The sequence below is a fragment of the Hemiscyllium ocellatum genome, chromosome 18 (genome assembly GCF_020745735.1).
Source record: "Hemiscyllium ocellatum isolate sHemOce1 chromosome 18, sHemOce1.pat.X.cur, whole genome shotgun sequence".
Taxonomy (NCBI): Eukaryota; Metazoa; Chordata; class Chondrichthyes; order Orectolobiformes; family Hemiscylliidae; genus Hemiscyllium; species Hemiscyllium ocellatum.
This window is the reverse complement of record NC_083418.1, coordinates 67,947,503-67,970,957: the sequence shown is the minus strand read 5'-3', so window position 1 is coordinate 67,970,957 and position 23,455 is coordinate 67,947,503. Positions and strand designations below refer to the sequence as shown.

Here is a 23,455-nt window from a genome sequence, read left to right as displayed (position 1 = left end):
ACCTAGCAGATCATTGTGCTTAGCCCTTGGGAGGGAGGGAGGGCTTTGGGCCTTTGGAGGAGCAAGCAAGGGGGTAAAGAAAGGAGCACCTTGCTCAAGGGCCCCCTTTCTACAATCAAAATTAAATTTACCATACATAACCTTCTCAATGAATGAACAACAGTATTTCATGGGGGTAACAGGAATCCCACTCGCTGGATGGAAAATTAGTGAGATTCGTGTCATCACTTTAAGAAAACCCCCTAATCGCCTACCAGACCATCTCCAGAGTTTTCTCAGAGAGTGAGGAGAAATTGGGCAAAGTGATGCAGTATTCTCCAAAGCTAAAAAATACTCCAAGGGATAGACAGGGTTGATGCAGGTAAGAGAGTTTCTCTGACTGGGAACACTAGAGTTTAAAATAAGGGTGAAGCGACTTAAGACCAAGATGAAGCAAATCTGTTTTTACTCAGAGGGTTGTGAATCTGAGGAATTCTCTATCTAAGGGTTGAAGAAGTTCAGTCACTGAGTATGTTAAAAATAGAGAGATTGATAGATTTCTAAATGCCAAAAAGGGCTAAGAGGTATTGTGGGGAAAATGCCCTGAAGTGAATGATCAGCAATAATTGTATTAAATGGTGAAGCAAGCTGGACAGGCTGAATTGCCTACTCTCATTCCTAATGTCCCTATCAAAGACCCCATGAGAATCTGGCTGACTGCAAGTCAGAGTCAGCAGTCCTTCTGAAGAGCTGCAAGATCAGGGAATGGGATGGTTACCGCCAGTAAGACTCAATATTGTTGTTAGATTCCAGTTCACAAGTGAATAATTGGGGGGGGATTATGGGGTGGGGGATAATGAGGCTCAGCTGCACAGGAAGGGGAATGACCATCAGCCAGCAGCCCCCGCCACTTGCTGAGTCTTTCAATAAAACACGGAGAGTCTTTGAAGAAGGACCTTCAGTGGAAGCCCACAAGCAACCCATACAGGTCCTTTCCCGCCTGATTAACTGCCACCACACCCTATCCTAAACCCTGGCACCAAACACTCCTTGAGAGGTGGGGGGGGCATTCATTAGCCCAAATGTTTCCTGATATAATGGGGATTCTCAGTTTCAGACTTTTGTACCTGCATTCATGTGACCACTTGTCAGGTTAATTACAAACCCTCGTCTACCTAGAACATCTGGTATTATCCTAAAAGAAAGCAAGCTGTCTTTGTGAAATCTACACACAGATGAAATAAGGTTATTTTAATATAGCTCCTTCCATTGCGTCAGGTGTATTTGCACAGCACTAAAAACAGTGATCATTAGTAGGAGTCCTTAGTAATATGCAATACATGCATTTAAAACGCAGTTTAGGTATATGTGTCTCTGAAGATCTTGTAGCACAGTGTGTAATGGCCCTATCTCAGAACCAGAATTCTAGTTCCACTCTGGGATTTTAATGAGCCTTTGTAACGTAGTCAGAGAAGTTGAAATCAAGCTGCAAATCCTTTTAACATGTCTTTTGCAAGCAGTAGTAGCAGGAGAGATCGCTAATCAACCATGCTTGATGCAGAATGGCACCTCTCATTATATAATCCCTGGCTTCAGACTGGCAACATGTTCCAATGATAGAAAACCAAAATAAAGCTTATAATTTGTCTGCCTCATGCCTATAGATGCAGGAATTTTTAAAGTCTATATGTATCTATGGGAAAGTCAAAGACTTGACGGAGAGACTAGGGTTGATGAGAAAGTAAATGACTCCACAAGCAACAAAATCAACTTGGAACACAGATGAAGCCTCAAGTTACTTTTTGAGATGTTTACAATCAAAACCCTGGGATTACTATCAAACTAGAAGTTTATACCTGTGATTTCCTTGTTATTTTCCCTACAGGAGATAAATTAGCTATGACAAAGATTGAGCATTTAGTTTTTTGGAAAATGAGTTGCAAGTTGCTGATGAGGCAAGACACATGTTGCTTTAGGTCTTCTCAGAACAACTTTCACTCACTTCTTTTGCAGCATAAACAAAACAATCATAGTCATGATAGCATTCAGCATCAGGATGAAAGACAGTACAGTGCAGCACTTGAAGTCTTTTCACTTTTACGTACTGATACAGAATGCCATCTCATGTACTTACTCAATGGTCTTTTCTTCTGGAATTTTACGCTGAACCTAAAGAAGAAATAAGTTACACAAAAGAACTGAAGGCACTGAACATTTGATTGATTAAAAAAAAACTCACACCATTAATCTGATGTTAAGTATCAGGAAAGCCCTTTGTCTAAAAGAGAATATATAAAAATCATTTCCAAGCATTTTACTCTACATTTATTAACTTATTACATAAATATTATCATAACAGCAATGATCAGTCGGTTGGGTGAGTAGGAGGAGGTGAAAGACTAGGCTTGTGACCTTCTGAGATAAAACTATCTTGTCTTCAACCTCAATGTCATAATTGAGCCGAAGATGAGTTATCAGCCATATATCCATGCTGTCATCAATATCATCTTTTCCCATTCCTGTAACTTTGCCCAACTTGCATAGCTCTTCTGCAGCAGAATAGTATCTATGCTCTTGCTACCTTCAGACCTGAATATTCATAGAATCTGATTTTCATTCCCAGGTCAGGTGCACAGAGACAGGTGAAATTCAAAAACCTGGACTTTAAAATGCCAGCAAGCACTTCCCATTTCTGCTATACAGTTTCCAGACTGGATTGAAAGTCAGACTGGGTGGCCTGGGAAGCTATAGCTTCCAAGGCCTGATTAAAGACTCAAGCGCTGTGTCTTAATTTTTAGTGTAAAGACTCAAACATAAAACATTCTTCCCTCTCCATACCTTGTCTATGCCTCATCCATGCCACCTAATTCCATGCAGTCACAACACAGCTCCCACATCCTTCTTGCTGACCAATGCTTCGATGCCAACTCCCTTGGTCTATTATCCACTCTATTCTCATCCAGCACTTCTCATAGCGACAAATATCTGTTTTTACTGGTTACATAAGAATGTAACAAGTAAGAACAGGAGTAGGCCATCTGGCCTGTCGAGCCTGTTTTACCTTCGATACAATCATGGCTGGTCTTTGCATGGACTCAGCTCCACCTACCCGCCCACTCATTATAACCCTTAATTCCTTTACTGTTCCAAAAATCCACCTATCTTTGCCTTAAAAACATTCAATAAGGTAGCCTCAACTTCAGATTAAGATTGCTAGAGTCATGAAAAGTGACCAATGGACACTGCCTCCTGACTGCAGGTGCAAGAGAAACTGGAATGAAAATACAATAATCGAAACCCCAGAAATATTGAAAAAAGATACAAATTATAACTTGGTTTTATAGAGTTCTATCAGCACCAGCCAATATCTTATTAAGAGTCACGTGGATCTTGACAGATTGTACTGTTACAAGCAAATCTAGGTCTGTCTTAATGACCATCTACAAAGCAATTCTTGAGATGGCTGACAGGGAACAGTCGGGGGGTAGGAATTTTACTCTCCCTGAATTCATGGCACAGATGCCAAATTGTAATGCCCTGGCTTGGATTAGCTACCTCAACATGAGGTACTATGGCATACCTGCACAGTGATTAGCATTGCTGTCTAGTGCCAGGGACACAAGTTCGATCCCAGTTTTGGGTTGCTCTATGTGTGGAATTTGCATGTACTCCCTATGTCTGCATGGGTCTCCACTGAGTGCTTCAGTTTCCTCCCACAATTAAAAGATGTGCAGGTGAGATGGATTGATCATGTTAAAAATTGCCCTGTAGTGTCCAGAGATGTGCAAATTATATGGGTTGCCATGGTAAAAACCCCATGCAAAGTTATGGGAATAGAGATGGGGGGAGGGGGTCTGGGCAGGAGCTCTTCAGAGGATGAGTACAGACTTGATGGGCTGAATGGCTTCTTTTTGCACTGCAGGGATTCTGCGATTCTAAGATGCAACCTTCTTGGCCTATTTGGGTCAGTTATTCTCTGGGAAAAACTGAGCTATTTTTATATAAAGCCACAATAAAGGTAAACCTTGCTGGTGTGGGATGTCATTAATTAGACCTTTTCCTGACTCTTGAGCTCAGATATCATTTTTGGCACACTTGCTGGAATCATTGACTGACAATGATGCAGTGAGTCCTAGTGAACAATGGTTACAGTGTCTCAAATCCAGTTGTCCCAAAACCAATTTAAAATAACTCCACAGAGGCTGGTACCCCATCACCAAATCATCCTTTATTTAAATGTGGAGAGTCCTTGACACTGATCCAGCTCCCTCAGAGCCAGCTGTCAGAGTAAACAGGATGTCAGACACTGATTAACAGATTAGATTAGACTTACAGTGTGGAAACAGGCCCTTCGGCCCAACAAGTCCACACCGACCCGCCGAAGCGCAACCCACCCATACCCCTACATTTACCCCTTACCTAACACTATGGGCAATTTAGCTTGGCCAATTCACCTGACCCGCACATCTTTGTGACTGTGGGAGGAAACCGGAGCACCCGGAGAAAACCCACGCAGACACGGAGAGAACGTGCAAACTCCACACAGTCAGTCGCCTGAGTCGGGAATTGAACCCGGGTCTACAGGCGCTGTGAGGCAGCAGTGCTAACCACTGTGCCACCGTGCCGCCCACACGGTGAGGCTGAGATTAACAGCCTCAATCCAGGGAACTCATATTCCATGAAGTCCACCCAGCTAATCTTGTTGTAACCATTACACAAGTTGTCCAAAAATACAGACTTTTTTAGAAGGTGCCAATTTAGAATATGATAGCCAATTTTAATTGAGTAAAATAGGGAAGAAAGATTTCCCTGGACAATTTAGCTTAGTGTTATAATGGTATGGTAAAGATCCAAACTAGCTTTTTGCTACACCGCTGGTGTGCTGGTTTAATCCTGTGCTGAGCACCTCTTAACCCCAATCCAAAATCCAGCAGGATCCAAAATCTGACACTGCCTTAATTCCAAGGTTGTTAATCGTATGTGGCGCTTCAGCGGTTGGCACAGGATTCCCATTTCCTGGCTTGTCTGAGCGTCTCTCGCCCGTAGGTGTTCAAAGTTTGTGAGAAGATTTGTAGCTCGGGTGCTCCTTGTTGTGGTTCTGTTTGCCAAGCTGGGAATTTGTGTTGCTGACATTTCGTCTCCTGTCTAGGTGACATCCTCAGTGCTTGGGAGCCTCCTGTGAAGCTTCACAGGAGGTTCCCAAGCACTGAGGATGTTACCTAGAAAGGGGACAAAATGTCTGCAACACAAATTCTCAGCTTGGTGAACAGAACCGCAACAAGGTTGTTAATTTTGAGACACTTAACCTTAACCAGTGAGATTAAGAACTGAGAAAGAAACAGCAGGCAAGACAAAGCAGAATGAAATAGAATTATCAATTACACAGTCAGAAAAGAAAGGGAGAGAAAGAAAAATGGATTGAGAGAAAGGAAAGAAAAGGGGCAGAAATTCAAAGTAAGAAATGATCTAAAATTTTAAATCTAAAAACCTTTGCAACAAACTTATTATGCACAACAACGAGATGTAACTGAATTATTCACTTTCTGTTTTAACAATTATTGTGTTACTAAAAGGGTTCTGACAATGTTAATTATGAGCCCTAACTTTTAGTGGTGAGTTTAATAGGCAATTTAATGCATAAATTTAGCAAGTTATGTGTGAGAAGTACAATGGCCTAAATTGATCAGCAAGTTTTAGATTCACAGATTTTGGTAAATCTTTTCTTTAATACATCATTACTCTTCCAAGAAGATTTGTTCCTCTGGGGTATTTTTGGGTTAAATTTCTGGCCATATTTTCAAGGTGAAGGTCATAAAAAGTTCATAACTAGAAGAATGTCTAAATTCCAAAAGGTAATCTACAAATAATTTAGCTTAAATTTGTGCAGTAAGAACATTGAAAAAAGATCATTGACAACCCCTAAATATACAGCTAAGTAAAAGGAAATTAGTAGCATAAGATTTTAAAAGTCAGAATTTGAATTAAATGATTTCAGATTAAGAATAATGTGCACTTATATACTCAAATCCAACTCTAGCTTTAAATGATCCTTTTTTCCATTTTAGAATCTTTCCACTCTGTGCATCATTTCTCTATGAAGAGGACTAATTCCAATCGTGCTTTTAAATTGACTAATTGTGCACTTGTTTACATATCAAAGTCTCAGTTCTGGTCAGTTCTCAGGAATGAAGCCAAGTGGCAGGCAGGTGCTTCCTCACGGAAATGAAGGGTCTTAGACACCATGTCATCTCAAGCCACACATGCATTTTCTAAAAACTAGGGGAAAATACAAGAGGACTGAGAAGCAAAATTGAAAAACCAACGTTAAATCTAGGGTCGCTGAGAACTACAACACATGACAGGCTCAGCAGGCAAGTCACATTTGTCAGGATATAGATTTACAATGACAATTCCTTCTGCTATACAAATGCTTCCTAAATAAAGAGGAAGGGTGAGTTGCAAAAGAAATCAATTTCAACATTGGCACCAGCAAAGCATTATTTGTACACCCTAAAAGCAAGGAGGAAGAAAATGATCAGTTTTGCTGGTTAAATTGGCGCAGGGAGGATTTTCTTTTAAATCCTGTATTTTTACAGAAACAGGAGGAATAAAAAAAGAAAATCAAACATATTCACAGGATAAGTAACTGAAAAGACTCTGTGTCCTGGTCTCTCAGTCCTCCAGACAACTATATTCTCTCTTTCTGAATCATAAGTAAATAAATCACACACAGTCTGCCACCGACACAGTTACCTCTCCAATGCATCATGATCACCCACACTGTCACACACCCACACAACATTGTTACTCACTTGAAGTTACCTATGCCCGAACTCACCCAATCACACAATGTACTTAAACATTAATTATCCCCATCACTCACATATTTATGTTAGTCGTTCATCACTGTATAGTCACTATTTAAGAAGCAAAATACAAAAAAGAAGATAGCAATCTAAGAAGATTTTTGCTTAACTATTTTCAATATTCCTATTGTGAATATAGGCCATAACTACTTCTTGATTTTAAGTCAATAAAATTATCCAGAACATACTGTTACAGTCCTTTTATACCAACAACAAATCAACCCAGTTATTTTATTTGTTTCATCTATGTTAATGTGTTGGTTTTGTTTTCTTCAACTTACTGGCTTACTGAATATCAAAAGCATAACTGCAGCTTTTGCCTTTGGTTTCAGTATCAAAAGCCAAGGCAAAGATTGTAAAAATTTAAAACACGTGGATGTTGTGTTTTTTTTTTACAGCCAAGAGACAAAAATTCTAAAGATCAGAACGGTTTCCAGGAAACATTCCATGCTACAGAAGAATTTCAAAATCTAGAATCTACCCTCTGCAATAGTTCTAATAAGTCACATTTATGTTTTCTTGCAGGCAATTCTAGCCAGCAATTTTTAGTGTTTTGAAAAGAAACACAGCTGGAATCAAACATTCTGTGTCCGTCTGGAATACTTCCTTTTCAGGAGTGAATGAACTGCTAAGGCATACTGTGATGAGCAAATCTACACATAAAGCATTCACTTATTTAGGATGTGTACCTTAAACCCTGTAAACACTTTGGCAGAAGTGTTACTCGGGTGGGATTTACAGTTGCTGTTTGTTGGAAGCAGAAAAATTGCTAATATACATCAATAAATTATACCATTAAATAATTTTGTCATACATCAATGTCATTGGTGAATATGCTATTAAATTAATTGAACTGACTTGCCTCAGAATTAAAATATTAATATGCTGCAGGACTGAGACGTGATTGCATGAAATACATTTCTAAAATGTTCCTATTGCATCAAACAATATCCAAAGCGGAACATGTCTGAATTTTTTTTCCTCATGAGAAAAGTGTGACTACATTTGCAAAGACCTGTCTACATCAGGAAGTAAATGCTTCAAAAAAAACATCAAAAACCTACGGATGCAGTTTTTATTAGAAATGGCCGGAAAAACTCAGTAGTTCTGGCAGCATCTGTGGCGAGAAAGCAATATTAACATTTCAGGTCTTTAGAACTAAAGTAGAAAAGTAAGTACTTCCCCTGTTTTCATTCTTACATGGTTTAGCTGTGGAATGAATGCAGGGATCTGCCTGATAAGTCTATTGCTGTTCTGCATCAAGCAAAATAAAAGGTTGATCTCTATTCATGAAAGGAACCTTTGATTCCCTTCAACTTTGGTTATTTGTGGCATGTACTGTACGTCAGTAGACTTTGTCATATAATGCCTGAAAAATTGGACAGAATGTACTGAACAAGATAGGATCATGCCATTAAAAACATATTTCGTTTGTTATATTACCTCTGTTGGATTTTGAAAGACAAATCTTCCATCAGCTGCAGCTTGTTCATTTGGTAGCCAGTGTGTTCCAGCAACATTTGGTGAAGAATTCCTGTGAACTAGAAGTAAATGTCACACTACATTTTAAAATGCAAATATTACAAACACAAAATGCTCCTTTACATTCTAAATCAGCATTGTCTATTCTAAGTACACCAAAGATACAAGGGAGTCACATCAATGCAACATATCAAATATCAAATGTTTGCACACACTCACCCAGGAAGATGTATGTTCTAACAAGATTACATTTCCATTTAGGAAATTGATCTATTTTCACCCAGTTTCATACTAAAGATTCTAACATGATTTTTTTTTCAAAAGGACATCAAGCCAACTATTTTGATATCAATAACTTGTTCTTATCTCAATAGACATATTTAACTACTTCTTCTGTAGCAGAACATAGTCAGTCAAAATAATTTTGTGACATCTTCCTCAAATGACCTCTTACCCACAAACCATCCACACCAACAAATCCACTGAGGAAAGAAAACAATTTTTTTAAAAAAAGATAATTCTGTCAAAAAGCGACAAAAGAAATGTGTGCTTCTTTGGATAGAATGTCAGATCTCGCAACTCCTGACACTAATTCATGAATCAAAGCAAAAATGACTGTTACAGACACAAACAACGAGCAACAACAACTGTTCCAAAAATTTGATTTGCCAAGTCTGTCACTGGTGTTGCTAAGCACTTGGTGCCCTCATCTGGACATGTATTGTAACCATGCAACTGAGCAAATATGAGGAACATTTATGGCTTTAATCACTGTGACCACCAAAATGGTACAGGGATTATTATGGGTTCTAGAAAGAAACAAGTAATTAATGCATCGTTTTCTCTTTCTTAAACGAGCCTCGAATAAATGACAGTTCGCAATTATATAGTGCCTTTTAAAATCAAAACATACATTTTCTGAAAGTCCCACACTAATGAGAAGAAACATCACATCATGCTGTGTAAGCTGATGATCTACCTCATAAGTAGTTGACCTTTTATGATTCTGTTAAATAATATAAGCACATACTCACAAGCTATCGCAGAATTTGTATTGCAACTTTTAGTTTTTCAAATACTTAACAATGACACAAAACAAAATCACAAAATAGATGAAATTTTAAATACTGGAAGTAGGATACGTGAAACATAACGTTGAAAATATACAGCATGTTCATCACCATCTGAAGTGATGGGTCAGAAATTCAACCTTAGACATTGTCCGAACTGATAAAATATTGCTAGCAAATGGTTGAGTGATTGGGTAAGATGGAACAACATTCCTAAAAACATTATACTGTGGATCAGGCTAATTTAGATCTGGTCGTGTGCAATGAGGCAGGTTTCAATAAATTATCTCAGATTAAAGTACCCCCTAGCAAACAATGACCACAACATGGTAGAATTTGCATTCAATTTGAGCAGGAGAAACTTGGGTCAGAAATAACTGCCCTAAAAATAATTAAAAGTAATTTCAAAGGATGAGGGCAGAGCTGGCTGGAGGTTATTGGGAAGGAGTTTAGCAGTCAAGACAGTTGAGGAACAATGGCAGACATTTAAGAAAATACTTCATGACCACAGCAAAGTTCTATCTCTGTGAGAAAGAAGGATTCTAGGTAGGGAATAAGCCAACCATGATTAATCAGGGAAGTTAATTATAGCATCAAATTAAAATATTTTTAAAAATATGGCAGAAATTAATGGCAAGCCAGAAGATTTGGGATTTTTTTCTAAATCCATGAAAGAGGGCCAAAACAAGAGGGAGAAAATAAAATAAGATCAAGATGGACAGCAAGAGCTTCTTTAAATGGATGAAAAAAAAGGCCAAAGTAAACATTAGAAAATGAGACTGGGTAAATAATAATGGGGAACCAGGAAATGGCAGAGGAGTTGAATAAATACTTTGCCTCAGACCTTATAGTAGAAAACGCAAGTGCACTCCAAAAGTCCTAAAAGATCAAAGGCAAAATGGAGCAAAGAAATAAAACCACCACTGGTGGAAAAGGTATTAGGGAAACTAATCTGGCTAAAGACCAACATGTCCTCTGGACCTGATGGGATGCATCCTAGGATAGTAAATAAATTTGCTACAGAGACAGTGGATGCACTGATAGTAATCTTCAAGAATATTTAGATTCTGGGAAGTTCCTAGAGTCTATTATAAAAGATTAATGGCAAAGCATTTAGCAATACATATTATAGTCAAGCACAGTCAACATGGATTATTGAAAGGAAAATCGTACTTTACAAATGTATTAGAAATTTTGAGGATGTAACAAGCAGGAGAGATAAAAGGGAAGCAGGGAATGTGATATATTTGGATTTCTGGAAGATATCTGATAAAGATTCCACATATTCAGTTATATAATAAGAGCCAAATGTCTTAAGGAAAATATATTGTTTCGAGGATTGGTTAACGATTAGAAGACAGACAGTTGTGAGAAAGGGGTCATTTTCAGACTGTCAACTTGTGACTAAAGGAGTGCCAAAGGGATCAGTGCAATACTCAAGGAAAGATATACTGTCATTAGAGGTACTCCAGAGAAGACAGCTTAAGAAGGTTGGGCCTGTATTCACTGGAGTTTGGAAGAATGAGAAGCGATATTATCAGAATGCACAACATTATTAGAAAGCTTGACAGAATAGATGCTGAAAGGTTTTTCTTCATGAAAGAGACTAGGACTAGAGGCCACAATCTCGAAGTAAGGAGTCACCCATTAAGACAGAGATAAGGAGGAATTTCTTCTTTCACAGTATAGTCAACCTGTGGAATTCCTTACCACACAGAGCAGTAGAGGCTGTCAGAAAGGATATACAATGTCGAGATAGACAGATTTTTAATAAGAGATTTAAGGGTTATATTAAAGTGGAGTTGAGGATTATCAGATTAGCCAAGATCTCATTGAATGGCACCTTCTGCAGCAACATCTTATGGTCTGAGATGGAAGCATCATAGAATCATACAGCATGGAAACAGATCTTTGAGTCCAAATAGTCCACGCTGACCATCTTCCCAAACTAAACTGGTCCCACTTGTCTGCATTTGGTTCATATCCCTTCAAACCTTTCCTATTCATGTACTTATCCAAATGTCTTTTTAATGTTGCAGCTTGACATGTTTTAACAAACTCAGATTAATGAGGATGCGGTCTAAAACATTTTTCCCTCTTGTTGGTTCCTTCACTACCAACTGCAGACCCTGTCCAAAAGCAATGTCCCTTAGGTCTTGCCAGCTTGGTCTTCCAACTGCTCATGATGATGGATACTAAAGTCCTTCACCCAGAGTATATTCTGCAGTCTGGTCATCTTCAGTGTTTTCACAAAGTGGTGAGGAGAATTGATGCATTAACTGTGTGCTATTTAGCAGGAGGTTTCCTTGCCCATGTTTGACCTGATACTATTAGACTTTATGGACTTCTCAGCCAATGTTGAGGGCTCCCAGGACAACTCCCTATTAACTGTAAACTAGTATGATGCTACCTCTGGTGGATCTGTCCTAACAGTGGGACTGGAAATACCTACAGATGGTGCTCATGGTGTCTAGGATATTGTAATGTATGCCTCCACAAGTATGGTTATGTCAAGCTTTTGTGAGACAGCACTCCCAATTTTGGCACAAGCGTCCAGATATTGAGGGAGGTCTTTGCAGTGTCATAGAATCCTTACAGTGCAGAAAGAGGCCATTCCAATCTTCTGATGAGCACTCCATCCAGACCCAGATCTCTGCCATATCCAGTCACCCCACATTTACCCTTGCTAATCCACCTAGCCTAGACATCACAAAACACTATTGATTATTTCAGCATGACCAATCCACTTAACTGTGCATAACTGTGGACTTTGGGAGACCAGAGCAGCCGGTGGAAACCCAGGCAGATAGGAGGAGAATGTGCAAGAGTGTGGAGAGAGTGGAGTCAAACCTAGGTTCCTGTCTCTGTGAGGGAGCAGTGCTAACCACGGAGCCACTGTGCTGCCCCAGGTCAACAGAATTGAGTGTGTCATTGCTTTTTCCAATGCCTAGGTTGATGATTGATGATCCATCTGCTATCGTTCCTTTTCACAGATCTTGTGATGGTTAGGTGGTTCATGTTTTGGTGGACCATTTCAGACAACAGTTAAGAATCAACCGCATTCTGTAGTGTTGGATTCAAGGTGGATGGTGAGGATGGCAGGTTCTCCTTTCTGAAATACATCAGTGAACCAGACCAGAATAGATAATGGTATCATCATCACCAACATGCCTTTCAAGATTTATTAACTGAATTTCACATTTCCCTATTGGTCTGTGATCCATTAGCCTGGGTTTCTAGGTTACTCACTCAGGGAGGTTACCATTATGTCACCATCACCACATTGTAGTTTCTACAGGAAGGATAGAAAAGGCTGCTAAAGAGGAGGGGAGTGGCGTTTTTGAATAAGGAAAACATTACTACTATAATTAAAAAGAATATTTCTGAGGGATCATCTGGTGAAATTATATGGGTAAAAGTTAGAAATGAAAGGGGGATGATCACCTTGATGGGATTGTACTACAGGTCCCCCAATAGCCAGAGAGAAATTGAGGAGCAAATATTTAAAGATAATAGGGTTGTTGTGGTAGGGGTTTTAATTTTCCAAATACTGACTGGGACTGTCATAGTGTAAAAGGCTTGAAGTATGACAGCATTAGTAGCAGTGACCACTGCACATTCCTTGGGAGACAAAGTCCTGCCTTCAGCCAGAGACGCCAAGTAAACAATCCAACCCCAGCATTAAAGGAGCCAGGCTTCAGCCAATTCAATTCATACCATGTTAAAAGGCAGAAGGCACTGGATACTTGATCTAGGTGTAAAAGCTGGGATCCTGACAACATTTTGAAAATAGTATCACAGACTGTACTTCACAACTAGCCATTCCCTTAGCCAAGCTGTTCCAGTAATAGCTACAGCACAGGCATCTACCCAGAAATGTTGAAAATTACCCAATATATCCACAAGGGCAGCAGATACACAGGAACACCACCACCTGTAAGTTCGTTTCCAAGCCACACACCATCTTAACTTGGAAGCGTATCACTGAACTTTCATTGTCACTGGGTCAAAACACTGGAACTCACTCTCTAACAGCACTCTGGGTGCACTTTCATCACATGAACTGCAGTAATTCAAAAAGGTGGCTCATGAACACCATTTTAAGGGCAATTTGGAATTGGCAATAAATGCTCGTTTTTTCCAGCAACACTGACATCCTGTCAACGAATGAAAAAAACAAAACCTTGAAACTACAGGATAAATGTTCATATTTCCAATACCAAACTTAAATGGGAGAAAGAAAACAAAACATTCTAGAGGAATAGTCAACACTCTAATTTTGGCCAAATAATCTGGAATTGTGCATATATATTGCGTAAACGCCGACCCTAGTTCTTCACAGATAACAGATCAATACTTATGAGTCAGTGTGCCGGCTGTCATGTTCCGCTCCAGCTTTCCAGTGTGCCAGGTGTTCTGCTCTACACCCAGTCTTCCAGTCCGCTGTCTGTTGTGCTCCACTCTGGGTGTTCAGAATTACCACAATTCACTGTTTTTTAAAGAGATCAGTTGGGCTGTGCTAATGATACGGTATGAATTTTGACAGGCATAAATTTCAGCCCCTCAAAAGTAATATCTATGTAATAGTTGACCCCATAAATTTAACCTTAAAAAGTAGTCAAAAGAATTCAACTATTACTTGAGTGTATACGGTACTTTTTCTGAGCAACTTGTGCAAGGGAAATGTCCCATCATTTGTCATAAATTGGGAATTTTAGTCACAAATTTGCTTCAGTCATTCTTTCGCCCCCTCAGTTCTTATCTGTTATCTTTGATCAGGAAGGCAGTATGTTCCATCCTGTGCATATTGTCACACATCAATGCCTCAATCATTCTGGGCAAGTTCTGCCCTCAAGCAAAGAGAGAATTGTGGAGAGAAGTGGAAAGCAAGTGTACTCCTGTTCCTCTGGTGATCCAAGCAAGACTAGTAAACTCAATCGATGAAGCACAATTCCAATGCCATTTGACGCTGAGATGCAATTTTGGATGTCCTAATTCAGAATTTGTTACACTCGCACTGTACTGCCAGGCTGCATAACCCACAGTAAACAGCTGTATCACAATCCTCAAGCACTGTGAACCTAAGTTTTCAAAGCAGCAGCTCAAATGTATATTATTATTATTGTTCCATATCTGTCATGTTAAAGCATTAAAATGAACTGACAAAACACCATCTCATGGAATATATGAACAGTGGGATGGGGTGGTTTCATAAACATAGAAAACAGAAAACAGGAGCAAGACTAGGCCATTTGAACCTTAGGGCCTGCTCCACCTTCAATATGATCACCCAAGTCAGTATCTGCTCCCACTTTCTCCCTATGTCTCTTGATCACTTTAGGCCAAAGAACCATATTTAACTCCTTCTTGAAAACATTCAATGTTATCGCCTCAACTGCTTTCTGTGACAGAGAATTCCACAGGCTCACTACCCTCTGGGCAAATTTTTTTTTGTCACTGAAACAAGCAAAACACTAGGCAAAACTTGCACTCTCCAGTTCATGATGGTAAACCATAGGTCTTTTATTCCAAAGATGTAAACACATTTTCAGATGTCCCCATGACAGTGGTAATTTTGCATCAGAAATAAACCCATCATCTCTAAAATAGATGCTGATTAGTTCTAAAGTTCTGTACCTTGAAGTGATCTTACTGTGGTCTTATTGTGGTTTGCCCATGCACCTTGCACCCTTGCCCGCTGTCTTTTGTCTGCCATGACTCTTGTAAATCTCACTTCTTCGCTGCCATAACACACTGAAAAGAAAAAGAACTTGAGTTCAGGCTTCAGGCCAACAACCTACAATTACATAGCTGCATCACTCCCGTGAAATATCCCACTGCATTTCAAAGACAATTTGATATCAAACCACAAAAGAATTTAGGACAGGTTCCAATCTACCACTGCTGGAGTGTCTAAAATCAGGACTGAACAAGAGGGCAGGAAAGGAGAAGTGAAAAGTTCTTTGAGGATTGCAGAACTACAGGTAGTTACAGGAATGTAGAGAAGGATACTTGAAATAAAATTGTAGAAATGAAGTTGTGTCAAATCAGTGGGAATGCCCGTCAGTGAGCACAGGGGTAATTAGCGAATGGGACTTTGTACAACTCAGGATATGGGCAACTGTTTTGGAATGATTTCAAATTTATGGAGCTTTGAAGCTGGACAATCTAGCACTGGAAATGTTAAAGCCTGGAGGAATTAAGGTCTAGACAAGGTTTACAACTATAACTGAAATCGGGGATGAGCCAGGGATGGAATGAGATGACGGTATGAGGGTGAAAATAGGTGGTCCTCGCTACATAAAGGATATTGTTGCTGGATACTCATCCAAGGCCAAATAGGAGACCAAGTCACAAACAGCATCAAAGAGTAGCTAGCTTGAGAGATACAGTTGGTGACGAAGGAACAGTTTATGGCACGCACTGAAAACAATATGCAATGACCAGTCTGCAATCCACTATCCATTTTTCCACACATTCATCATTGATATTGCATCTCACTGTGGAAGCTAATTAGGACGTGACTTCTATCAAGCATAAAATTTAACAGAGGTATGGCAGAAAATGGGTCTGAATTACAAAATGGAATAGGGGATTAAATTATTCCATTTTGCTTGCAAGAAAACCCAAAAAGTGAAACACTTTCAAATGTTGAACCTTTGCTTATAAATGTTTAGATTCCCTACAGTATGGAAACAGGCCATTTGGCCCAACAACTCCACACCGACCCTCTGAAAAGTAAACCCCCACACCCATTCCCCTACCCTATAGTTACTCCTGACTAATGCACCTAACACTATGGGCAATTTAGCGTGGCCAATTCACCTGACCTGTACATCTTTGGCTTGTGGGAGGAAACCGGAGCACCTGGAGGAAACTCACACAGACACAGGAAGAATGTGCAAACAAGAATCCACAGACAGTTGCCCAAGGCAGAAATTGAACCCGGGTCCCTGGCGCTCTGAGGCAGCAGTGCTAACCACTGAGCCACCATGCTGCCCCGAAGAACAGATGAATGCCAAATACAAGGGTCTGATTCAGGTAGACCATTTAGGACAGAGATGAGGAGAAACTTCTTCACCCAGGGAAGTTGTGGGATGCTGTGCCCCAGAGGGCAGTGGAGGCACAGTCTCTGGATTCATTTAAGAAAGAGTTGGATAGAGCTCTCAAGGATAGTGGAATCAAGGGTTATGGAGATAAGGTAGGAACGGGATACTGATTAAGGATGATCAGCCATGATCATATTGAATGGTGGTGGAGGCTCGAAGGGCAGAATGGCCTACTCCTGCACCTATTGTCTATTGATTGTTTATTGATTCCCTAGATTGGTAAAAGTTTCCTTTGTGCGATGATAATCCAGCTGAAGTACAGCTTTTTTGCACCCAGTAGATTTTCATGGCAAGGTTTCCTAAAATCCGCGCCATGAAAATCTACTAAAATTGGTCTCTAGGAGAAAGTGAGGACTGCAGATGCTGGAGATCCGAGCTGAAAATGTGTTGCTGGAAAAGCGCAGCAGGTCAGGCAGCATCCAAGGAGCAGGAGAATCGACATTTCGGGCATGAGTCCTTCTTCAGGAATGACGAAAGTGTGTCCAGCAGGCTAAGATAAAAGGTAGGGAGGAGGGACTTGGGGGCGGGGCGTTGGAAATGCAATAGGTGGAAGGAGGTCAAGGTGAGGGTGATAGGCCGGAGTGGGTGTGGGGGCGGAGAGGTCAGGTAGAAGATTGCAGGTAAGGAAGGCAGTGCTGAGTTCGAGGGATTTGACTAAGACAAGGTGGGGGAAGGGGAAATGAGGAAACTAAAGAAATCGGAGTTCATCCCTTGTGGTTGGAGGGTTCCTAGGCGGAAGATGAGGCGCTCTTCCTCCACCGTCGTGTTGCTATGGTCTGGCGATGGAGGAGTCCAAGGACCTGCATGTCCTTGGTGGAGTGGGAGGGGGAGTTGAAGTGTTGAGCCACGGCGTGGTTGGGTTGGTTGGTCCGGGTGTCCCAGAGGTGTTCTCTGAAATGTTCCGCAAGTGGGACACCCGGACCAACCAATCCAACCACCCCGTGGCTCAACACTTCAACTCCCCCTCCCACTCCACCAAGGACATGCAGGTCCTTGGACTCCTCCATCGCCAGACCATAGCAACACGACGGTGGAGGAAGAGCGCCTCATCTTCCGCCTAGGAACCCTCCAACCACAAGGGATGAACTCCGATTTCTTTAGTTTCCTCATTTCCCCTCCCCCCACCTTGTCTTAGTCAAATCCCTCGAACTCAGCACCGCCTTCCTAACCTGCAATCTTCTTCCTGACCTCTCCGCCCCCACTCCCACTCCGGCCTATCACCCTCACCATGATCTCCTTCCACCTATTGCATTTCTAACGCCCCTCCCCCAAGTCCCTCCTCCCTACCTTTTATCTTAGCCTGCTGGACACAGTTTCCTCTTTCCTGAAGAAGGGCTCATGCCCGAAACGTCGATTCTCCTGCTCCTTGGATGCTGCCTGACCTGCTGTGCTTTTCTAGCAACACATTTTCAGCTAAAATTGGTCTCTACACTGGTTAACACTATGTTCATTTTCCAGACTTTGAAAACTGAATGGATCAGCAGTTCTGTGCTTACTCTGCAACAACCAACAGCTAAAGAACAAGGGACCTTTCTTAAGGAGTGTTCTTCACCACAGGACTTCCTGCAGCCTGTCACACAAGCAACAAGTATTGCTTATGCAGTACATCAAGATAAAGGATATTTTACTGTGTTCAGAGGAACAGCCAGAAATCATTGAATTTGGATCTTGGGTCTCAGGGCCGTAAATACACCATTTGTGGCTGGGCACATCTATTGAAGATAAGTCTTCATAGAAAACAGAAAAATGTGTGTTAAAATGGGTCATTTTATGTTCAGGGTCTTCCAAGGTGCTTAGCAGCCAAGAACATTACGTCAGGAACACATTATTGTTAGTGAAGCAAATGGGTTAGACAATTTGCATGCAATGGGAATCCAGAAATAAAACACAAATTAATAATGTAATGATCTGATTTCAGTTTGATGTTGGCTTGAATATCATTTTTCAAGTAGTCTCATATGATTGTCTACATTCATGTGTGTGGCACATGGGAACATGGTTTAACATAACAAGGGCCATTATCAATGGAAGACTTGCATTTATATTGCACTTTTTATCACCACAAGTCTTAAAGTGCTTCACAATCAAGTTTTCTCTGAGAGGACATCATGTTGTCATGCAGGAAACACAACAGGCAATTCTCACACCGCAAGTCCTTCAAACAACAAGAAAATAAGGTCCAGACAATCTGTTTTCATGATGGTGAATGAGGGACAAATATCAACTAGGGCACCACGCACAACACTCCTCTTGTGGAAAATAGTGCTGTAGAAGTTTTTTTACATCGACTCACCAGCTTGGGCTCCAACAGACTGAGTTAGCCTGAGGCGGCAGCTGGTGAATCGAGTTTGTGGCAGTATTGAGGCCAAGGATGTGCTGACTCAATGGGCCAAATGGTCTCCTTGTTTTCTGGAGGAATTCTATATTTTTCTGACAGGTTGCTGGGAGCGGGGCACCACCCTGTTTATTCAGTTGCCATGGGACACTCCAGCTGCTCAGGAATTGCCCAGTTGCAGATGGGCTCTCTGGTCAAGAAGGGATTGCCACGGTTGTTAAGAACATTCCTCTGGTTCTCATAGAAACCCTACAGTGTGGAAACAGGCCATTTGGCCCAACAAGTCCACACCGACCCTCCAAAGAGTAACCCATCCATACCCAATCCCCTACCCTACTACTGTACATTTACCCCGACTAATGCACTTAACCTAGACATCCCTGAACACTATGAGTAATTTAGCACAGTCAATTAACCTAACCTGCACATCTTTGGACTGTGGGAGGAAACCAGAGCACCCGGAGGAAAACCACACAGACACAGGGATAATGTGCAAACTCCACACAGACAAACACCCAAGACTGGAATTGACCCCGGGTCCCTGGTGCTGTGAGGGCACAGTGCTAACCACTGAGCCACCATGCCGCCCCGAGGCAGTTGCGAAGGGTGATTCCCTGGTTAAGGGGATCTCTCCAGCTTTTAAGGGAGTCTCTCCAGTTGCTAAGGGAGATTATTAGATTAGATTAGGTTAATTACAGTGTAGAAACAGGCCCTTCGGCCCAACAAGTCCACAACGACCCGCCGAAGTGCAACCCACCCATTCCCCTACATTTACCCCTTTACCTAACACTATGGGCAATTTAGCATGGCCAATTCACCTGACCTGCACATCTTTGGACTGTGGGAGGAAACCGGAGCACCCGGAGGAAACCCACGCAGACACGGGGAGAATGTGCAAACTCCACACAGTCAGTCGCCTGAGTCGGGAATTGAACCCGGGTCTCTGGCGCTGTGAGGCAGCAGTGCTAACCACTGTGCCCCTGTGCCACCCCAAGGCAGTTGCTAAGGGTGATTCCCTGGTTGTTATCTGGTTGCAAAAGGAATCTCTCCAACTGAGGAGGGGGGATCTCTCTGGTTGTTCTGAGCATCCAGCCAGCTATTATGTAGGTCTGCCTGGTTGCTATGGGGGTTCCCCAGGAACAAAGGGGAACTCTCTGCAGTTTCTAAAGTGGTTTGTCTGGTTGCAATAGATTCCCTGGGGTCTCGAAGGTTTCCTTCGCGATACTCCCCGTAGTTCACAGATCTCTCTGGTAAAGGGGATTTCCCTGGTTGTTAACAAGTTGACAGTTTGCCGCATGTAGGGGAGGCCCACCCTGGTTTGCTCAGGGGGGATTTCACCCGGTTGCTAATGGGGTGAGACAAGTTGCAGGTGTGGGGGAGGGATCACCCTTGTTGATAAGTGGGTTGTTCATTTGCTAAAAGGTCTCTCCGGTTGCTAAGAGGATTCAAATGGGCTGTCTGGTTGCTAGGGAGAGTCCCCGATTGATAAGAGGATCTCTCCAGCTGTCAAAAGGGTCTCTCCCGTTGCTATGGAGATCCCCAGCTGCTAAGGAGGTCACATTAGTTGCTGTGGGAATTCCCAGTTGTTAAGGGGGTCTCTGCGGTTGCTATGGGGATTCCTAGTTGTTAAGCAGGTATGTATGGTTGCTATAAGGATTGCCAATTATTAAGGGGGTTTCTACAGTTGCTATAGTGAATTCCATTTAAGGGGGTCTCTGTCATTGCTATGGGGATTCTGAGTTGTTAACAGGGTCTTTCCAGTGGCTATGGGGATTCCCGTGTGTTAAGCAGGTCTCTGCAGTTGCTATGGAGATTCCCTGTTGTTAGCTGGGTCTCTGCAGTTGCTATGGGAATTCCCAGGTTGTTAAGGGGATCTCTGCGATTGCTATGAGAATTCCTGGTCGTTAATTGGGTGTCTGCAGTTGCTATGGGGAATCCATGTTTTAAGGGGGGGGTGTCTGCGGTTGCTATGGGGATTCCCAGTTGTTAAGGAGATCTGCAGTTGATATGGAGATTCCCGGTTGTGAGTCTCTGCAGTTGCTATGGGGATTCTCTGCGGTTGCTATGGAAATTCCCAGTTGTTAAGGAGATCTGCAGTTGCTATGGAGATTCCCGGTTGTGAGTCTCTGCAGTTGCTATGGGGATTCTCTGCGGTTGCTATGGAAATTCCCAGTTGTTAAGGGGGTCTCTGCGGTTGCTATGGGGATTCCTAGTTGTTAAGCAGGTATGTATAGTTGCTATAAGGATTGCCAATTATTAAGGGGGTTTCTGCAGTTGCTGAAGTGAATTCCATGTAAGGGGGTCTCTATGGTTGCTATGGGGATTCCTGACACTTAAGGGGGTCTCTGTAATTGCTATGGGAATTCCGAGTTGTTAACAGGGTCTTTCCAGTGGCTATGGGGTTTTCCGTGTGTTAAGGGGGTCTCTGCGGTTGCTATGGGGATTCCTGGTTGTTGGGGGGTCTCTGCGGTTGCTGTGGGGGTTCCTGGTTGCTATGGGGATTCCTGGTTGTTGGGGGGTCTCTGCGGTTGCTATGGGGATTCCTGGTTGTTGGGGGGTCTCTGCGGTTGCTGTGGGGGTTCCTGGTTGCTATGGGGATTCCTGGTTGTTGGGGGGTCTCTGCGGTTGCTATGGGGGTTCCTGGTTGCTATGGGGATTCCTGGTTGTTGGGGGGTCTCTGCGGTTGCTATGGGGGTTCCTGGTTGCTATGGGGTATTGCTCCGCTCGCGCTCCCACCTCAGGCCCTGATTTCCGGTCGTCTCACGCTTTCAGGTTCCGGTCGGTGTCCGCCGGGAAAGTAGCTCCGGAGGATCGTTCCGGGTCCTCTCTTCGGTTCCGGCCCCGCGGACAGAGGGCGGGGGACTCTCTCCCGGGAATCTGTGGCCTTTAAGAGCCGCTAAGCTCCAGCCTGGGCCCCGTGGCCTTGGGACATGGCGCCGGCAAGACAGAGACAGAGGGACTTAGTGGGGAATAAAGGCCCCAGAGCCCAGGGGAACAGCCAGTGAGAGCTCTCCAGTTAATCCCCACAATCCCCCAAAATAACACAACCTCGAAATTACTCCAGTGTCCTTCATCTGTACAAGGAGAAGGATGGTCTCATAGAGGCAGAGAGAAAGGGGCAGGACAGAGAGAGATAGAAGATGTGGTAGAGAGAGAGAGGAATGGTGGATGTGGTGGAGGGACAGAGGAATGAAAAATGTGGTGGTTGAAGGGAGAGTGGAATGGGAGAGGTGGTGGAGGGAGGGAGAGAGAGAGAGAGGGATGGGAGATGTGGAGAAAGAGAGATGGGAATGGGAGATTTGATGGAGGGAGTGAGAGAGGAATGAGAGATGTGGAGGGAGGGAGAGAGGAATAAGATGATGGAGGGAGAGAGGAATGGGAGATGTGGAGGGAGGGAGAGAGGAATGGGAGATTTGATGGAGGGAGTGAGAGAGGAATGAGAGATGTGGAGGGAGGGAGGGAGAGAGGAAAGGGAAACAAGGTGGAAGGTACAAGAGGAATGGAAGTTGTGCAACTGAAGGCATTAGGAGATTTGAAGATAGAATCAGAGAAAGAGGAATGGGAGGTATGGAGATTGGGAGAGAGTGGTGTTTCAAACCCCCATGATTGCTCTGGAGCCTCCAGAATTAAATATTTATTTTCTGATCACTTCTGTGACAAGCCGAGGAGGAAAATAATTGGGACTCAGAAAAATATTGTTTCATTTTTTTCTTTTTTGTCTGTTTCTAAATATTTTGGAAATGGGGAAAGAAGCTTCTTGACCAGTGGAAGATATGTCATGAAATTCCAGGAATGTTGTCGACTGGAGTTAACAACACTGAGAAAGGCAATGGAAAGGTGGAGAATATGTGGCAAGTGGAGTGAACATTTAAGAGAAAGAACAGTGAAAGCAGGAAATGGGGGAGGGTGAAGGGAACAGTCAAGGGAAACATGAGTAAAATTAGTGTGAAAGGAACATGCTGAAGGATGGAGGAGGAAGGAAGGGGAGGTGATGACCAGAGAAAGAGAGATAAGATGAACCCGGGACAGGATAGATTATCTACAGTGTGGAAACAGGTCCTTCAGCCCAACAAGTGCACAACGACCTTCCAAAGAGTAACCCACCTAGGCCCATTTCTCTCTGACTAATGCACCTAACACTATGGGCAATTTAGCATGGTTAATTGACCTAACCTGCACATCTTTGGACTGTGGGAAGAAACCGGAGCACCCGGAGGAAACCCATGCAGACACAGGGAGACACAGACAGTCGCCCGAGACTGGAATCACACCTAGGTCCTGGTGTTGTGAGGCAACAGTGCTAGCCACTGAGCCACCGTGAGTTTAGAAAAAGAAAAGAATTGAAGGATGTGTTGTTTGATTGAGATGAGGTAAGGTGAGAGAAGACTTGTGAAAAACTGATGAGTTGGGCACATGCTTCTTTCTGCATTTACACTTGATATACATTTCCTATTACTGAGAAACTCGATCAAAAAGCACTTTTGAAATACATGGGTGCTGTGGATAACTGCAGACTGGTTCCACAGGACTTACCAAATTCAGCAAAGGAACTAAAAGGCCTGCTCCTGTTCCGATGCTCCCCAGGGATTCTTTAGCATGAATTGGAGGATCGAA

General features: G+C 42.5%; 1 protein-coding gene across 3 annotated transcripts in view; it reads right to left on the bottom strand.

Annotated features, from left to right (window-relative positions):
- alkbh3 (alkB homolog 3, alpha-ketoglutarate dependent dioxygenase) overlaps positions 1–21,999 on the bottom strand; it is a 66,218-nt gene extending 44,219 nt beyond the window's left edge. The window contains exons 1-5 of one of the 3 annotated variants that reach the window (XM_060838593.1): positions 21,578–21,999; positions 18,800–19,031; positions 15,035–15,151; positions 8,289–8,386; positions 2,114–2,148 (exon numbers count right to left, since the gene is read on the bottom strand). In XM_060838593.1, the coding sequence (XP_060694576.1) occupies positions 2,114–2,148; positions 8,289–8,386; positions 15,035–15,113 (212 nt within the window). In that variant the 5' untranslated portion in view covers positions 15,114–15,151; positions 18,800–19,031; positions 21,578–21,999. Of the gene's footprint in view, positions 1–2,113; positions 2,149–8,288; positions 8,387–15,034; positions 15,152–18,002; positions 18,072–18,799; positions 19,032–21,577 lie in introns of those variants that run through there. The other 2 variants (XM_060838592.1, XM_060838591.1) reach the window with 2 other exon arrangements.
- Between the last annotated feature and the right edge of the window lie 1,456 nt (positions 22,000–23,455).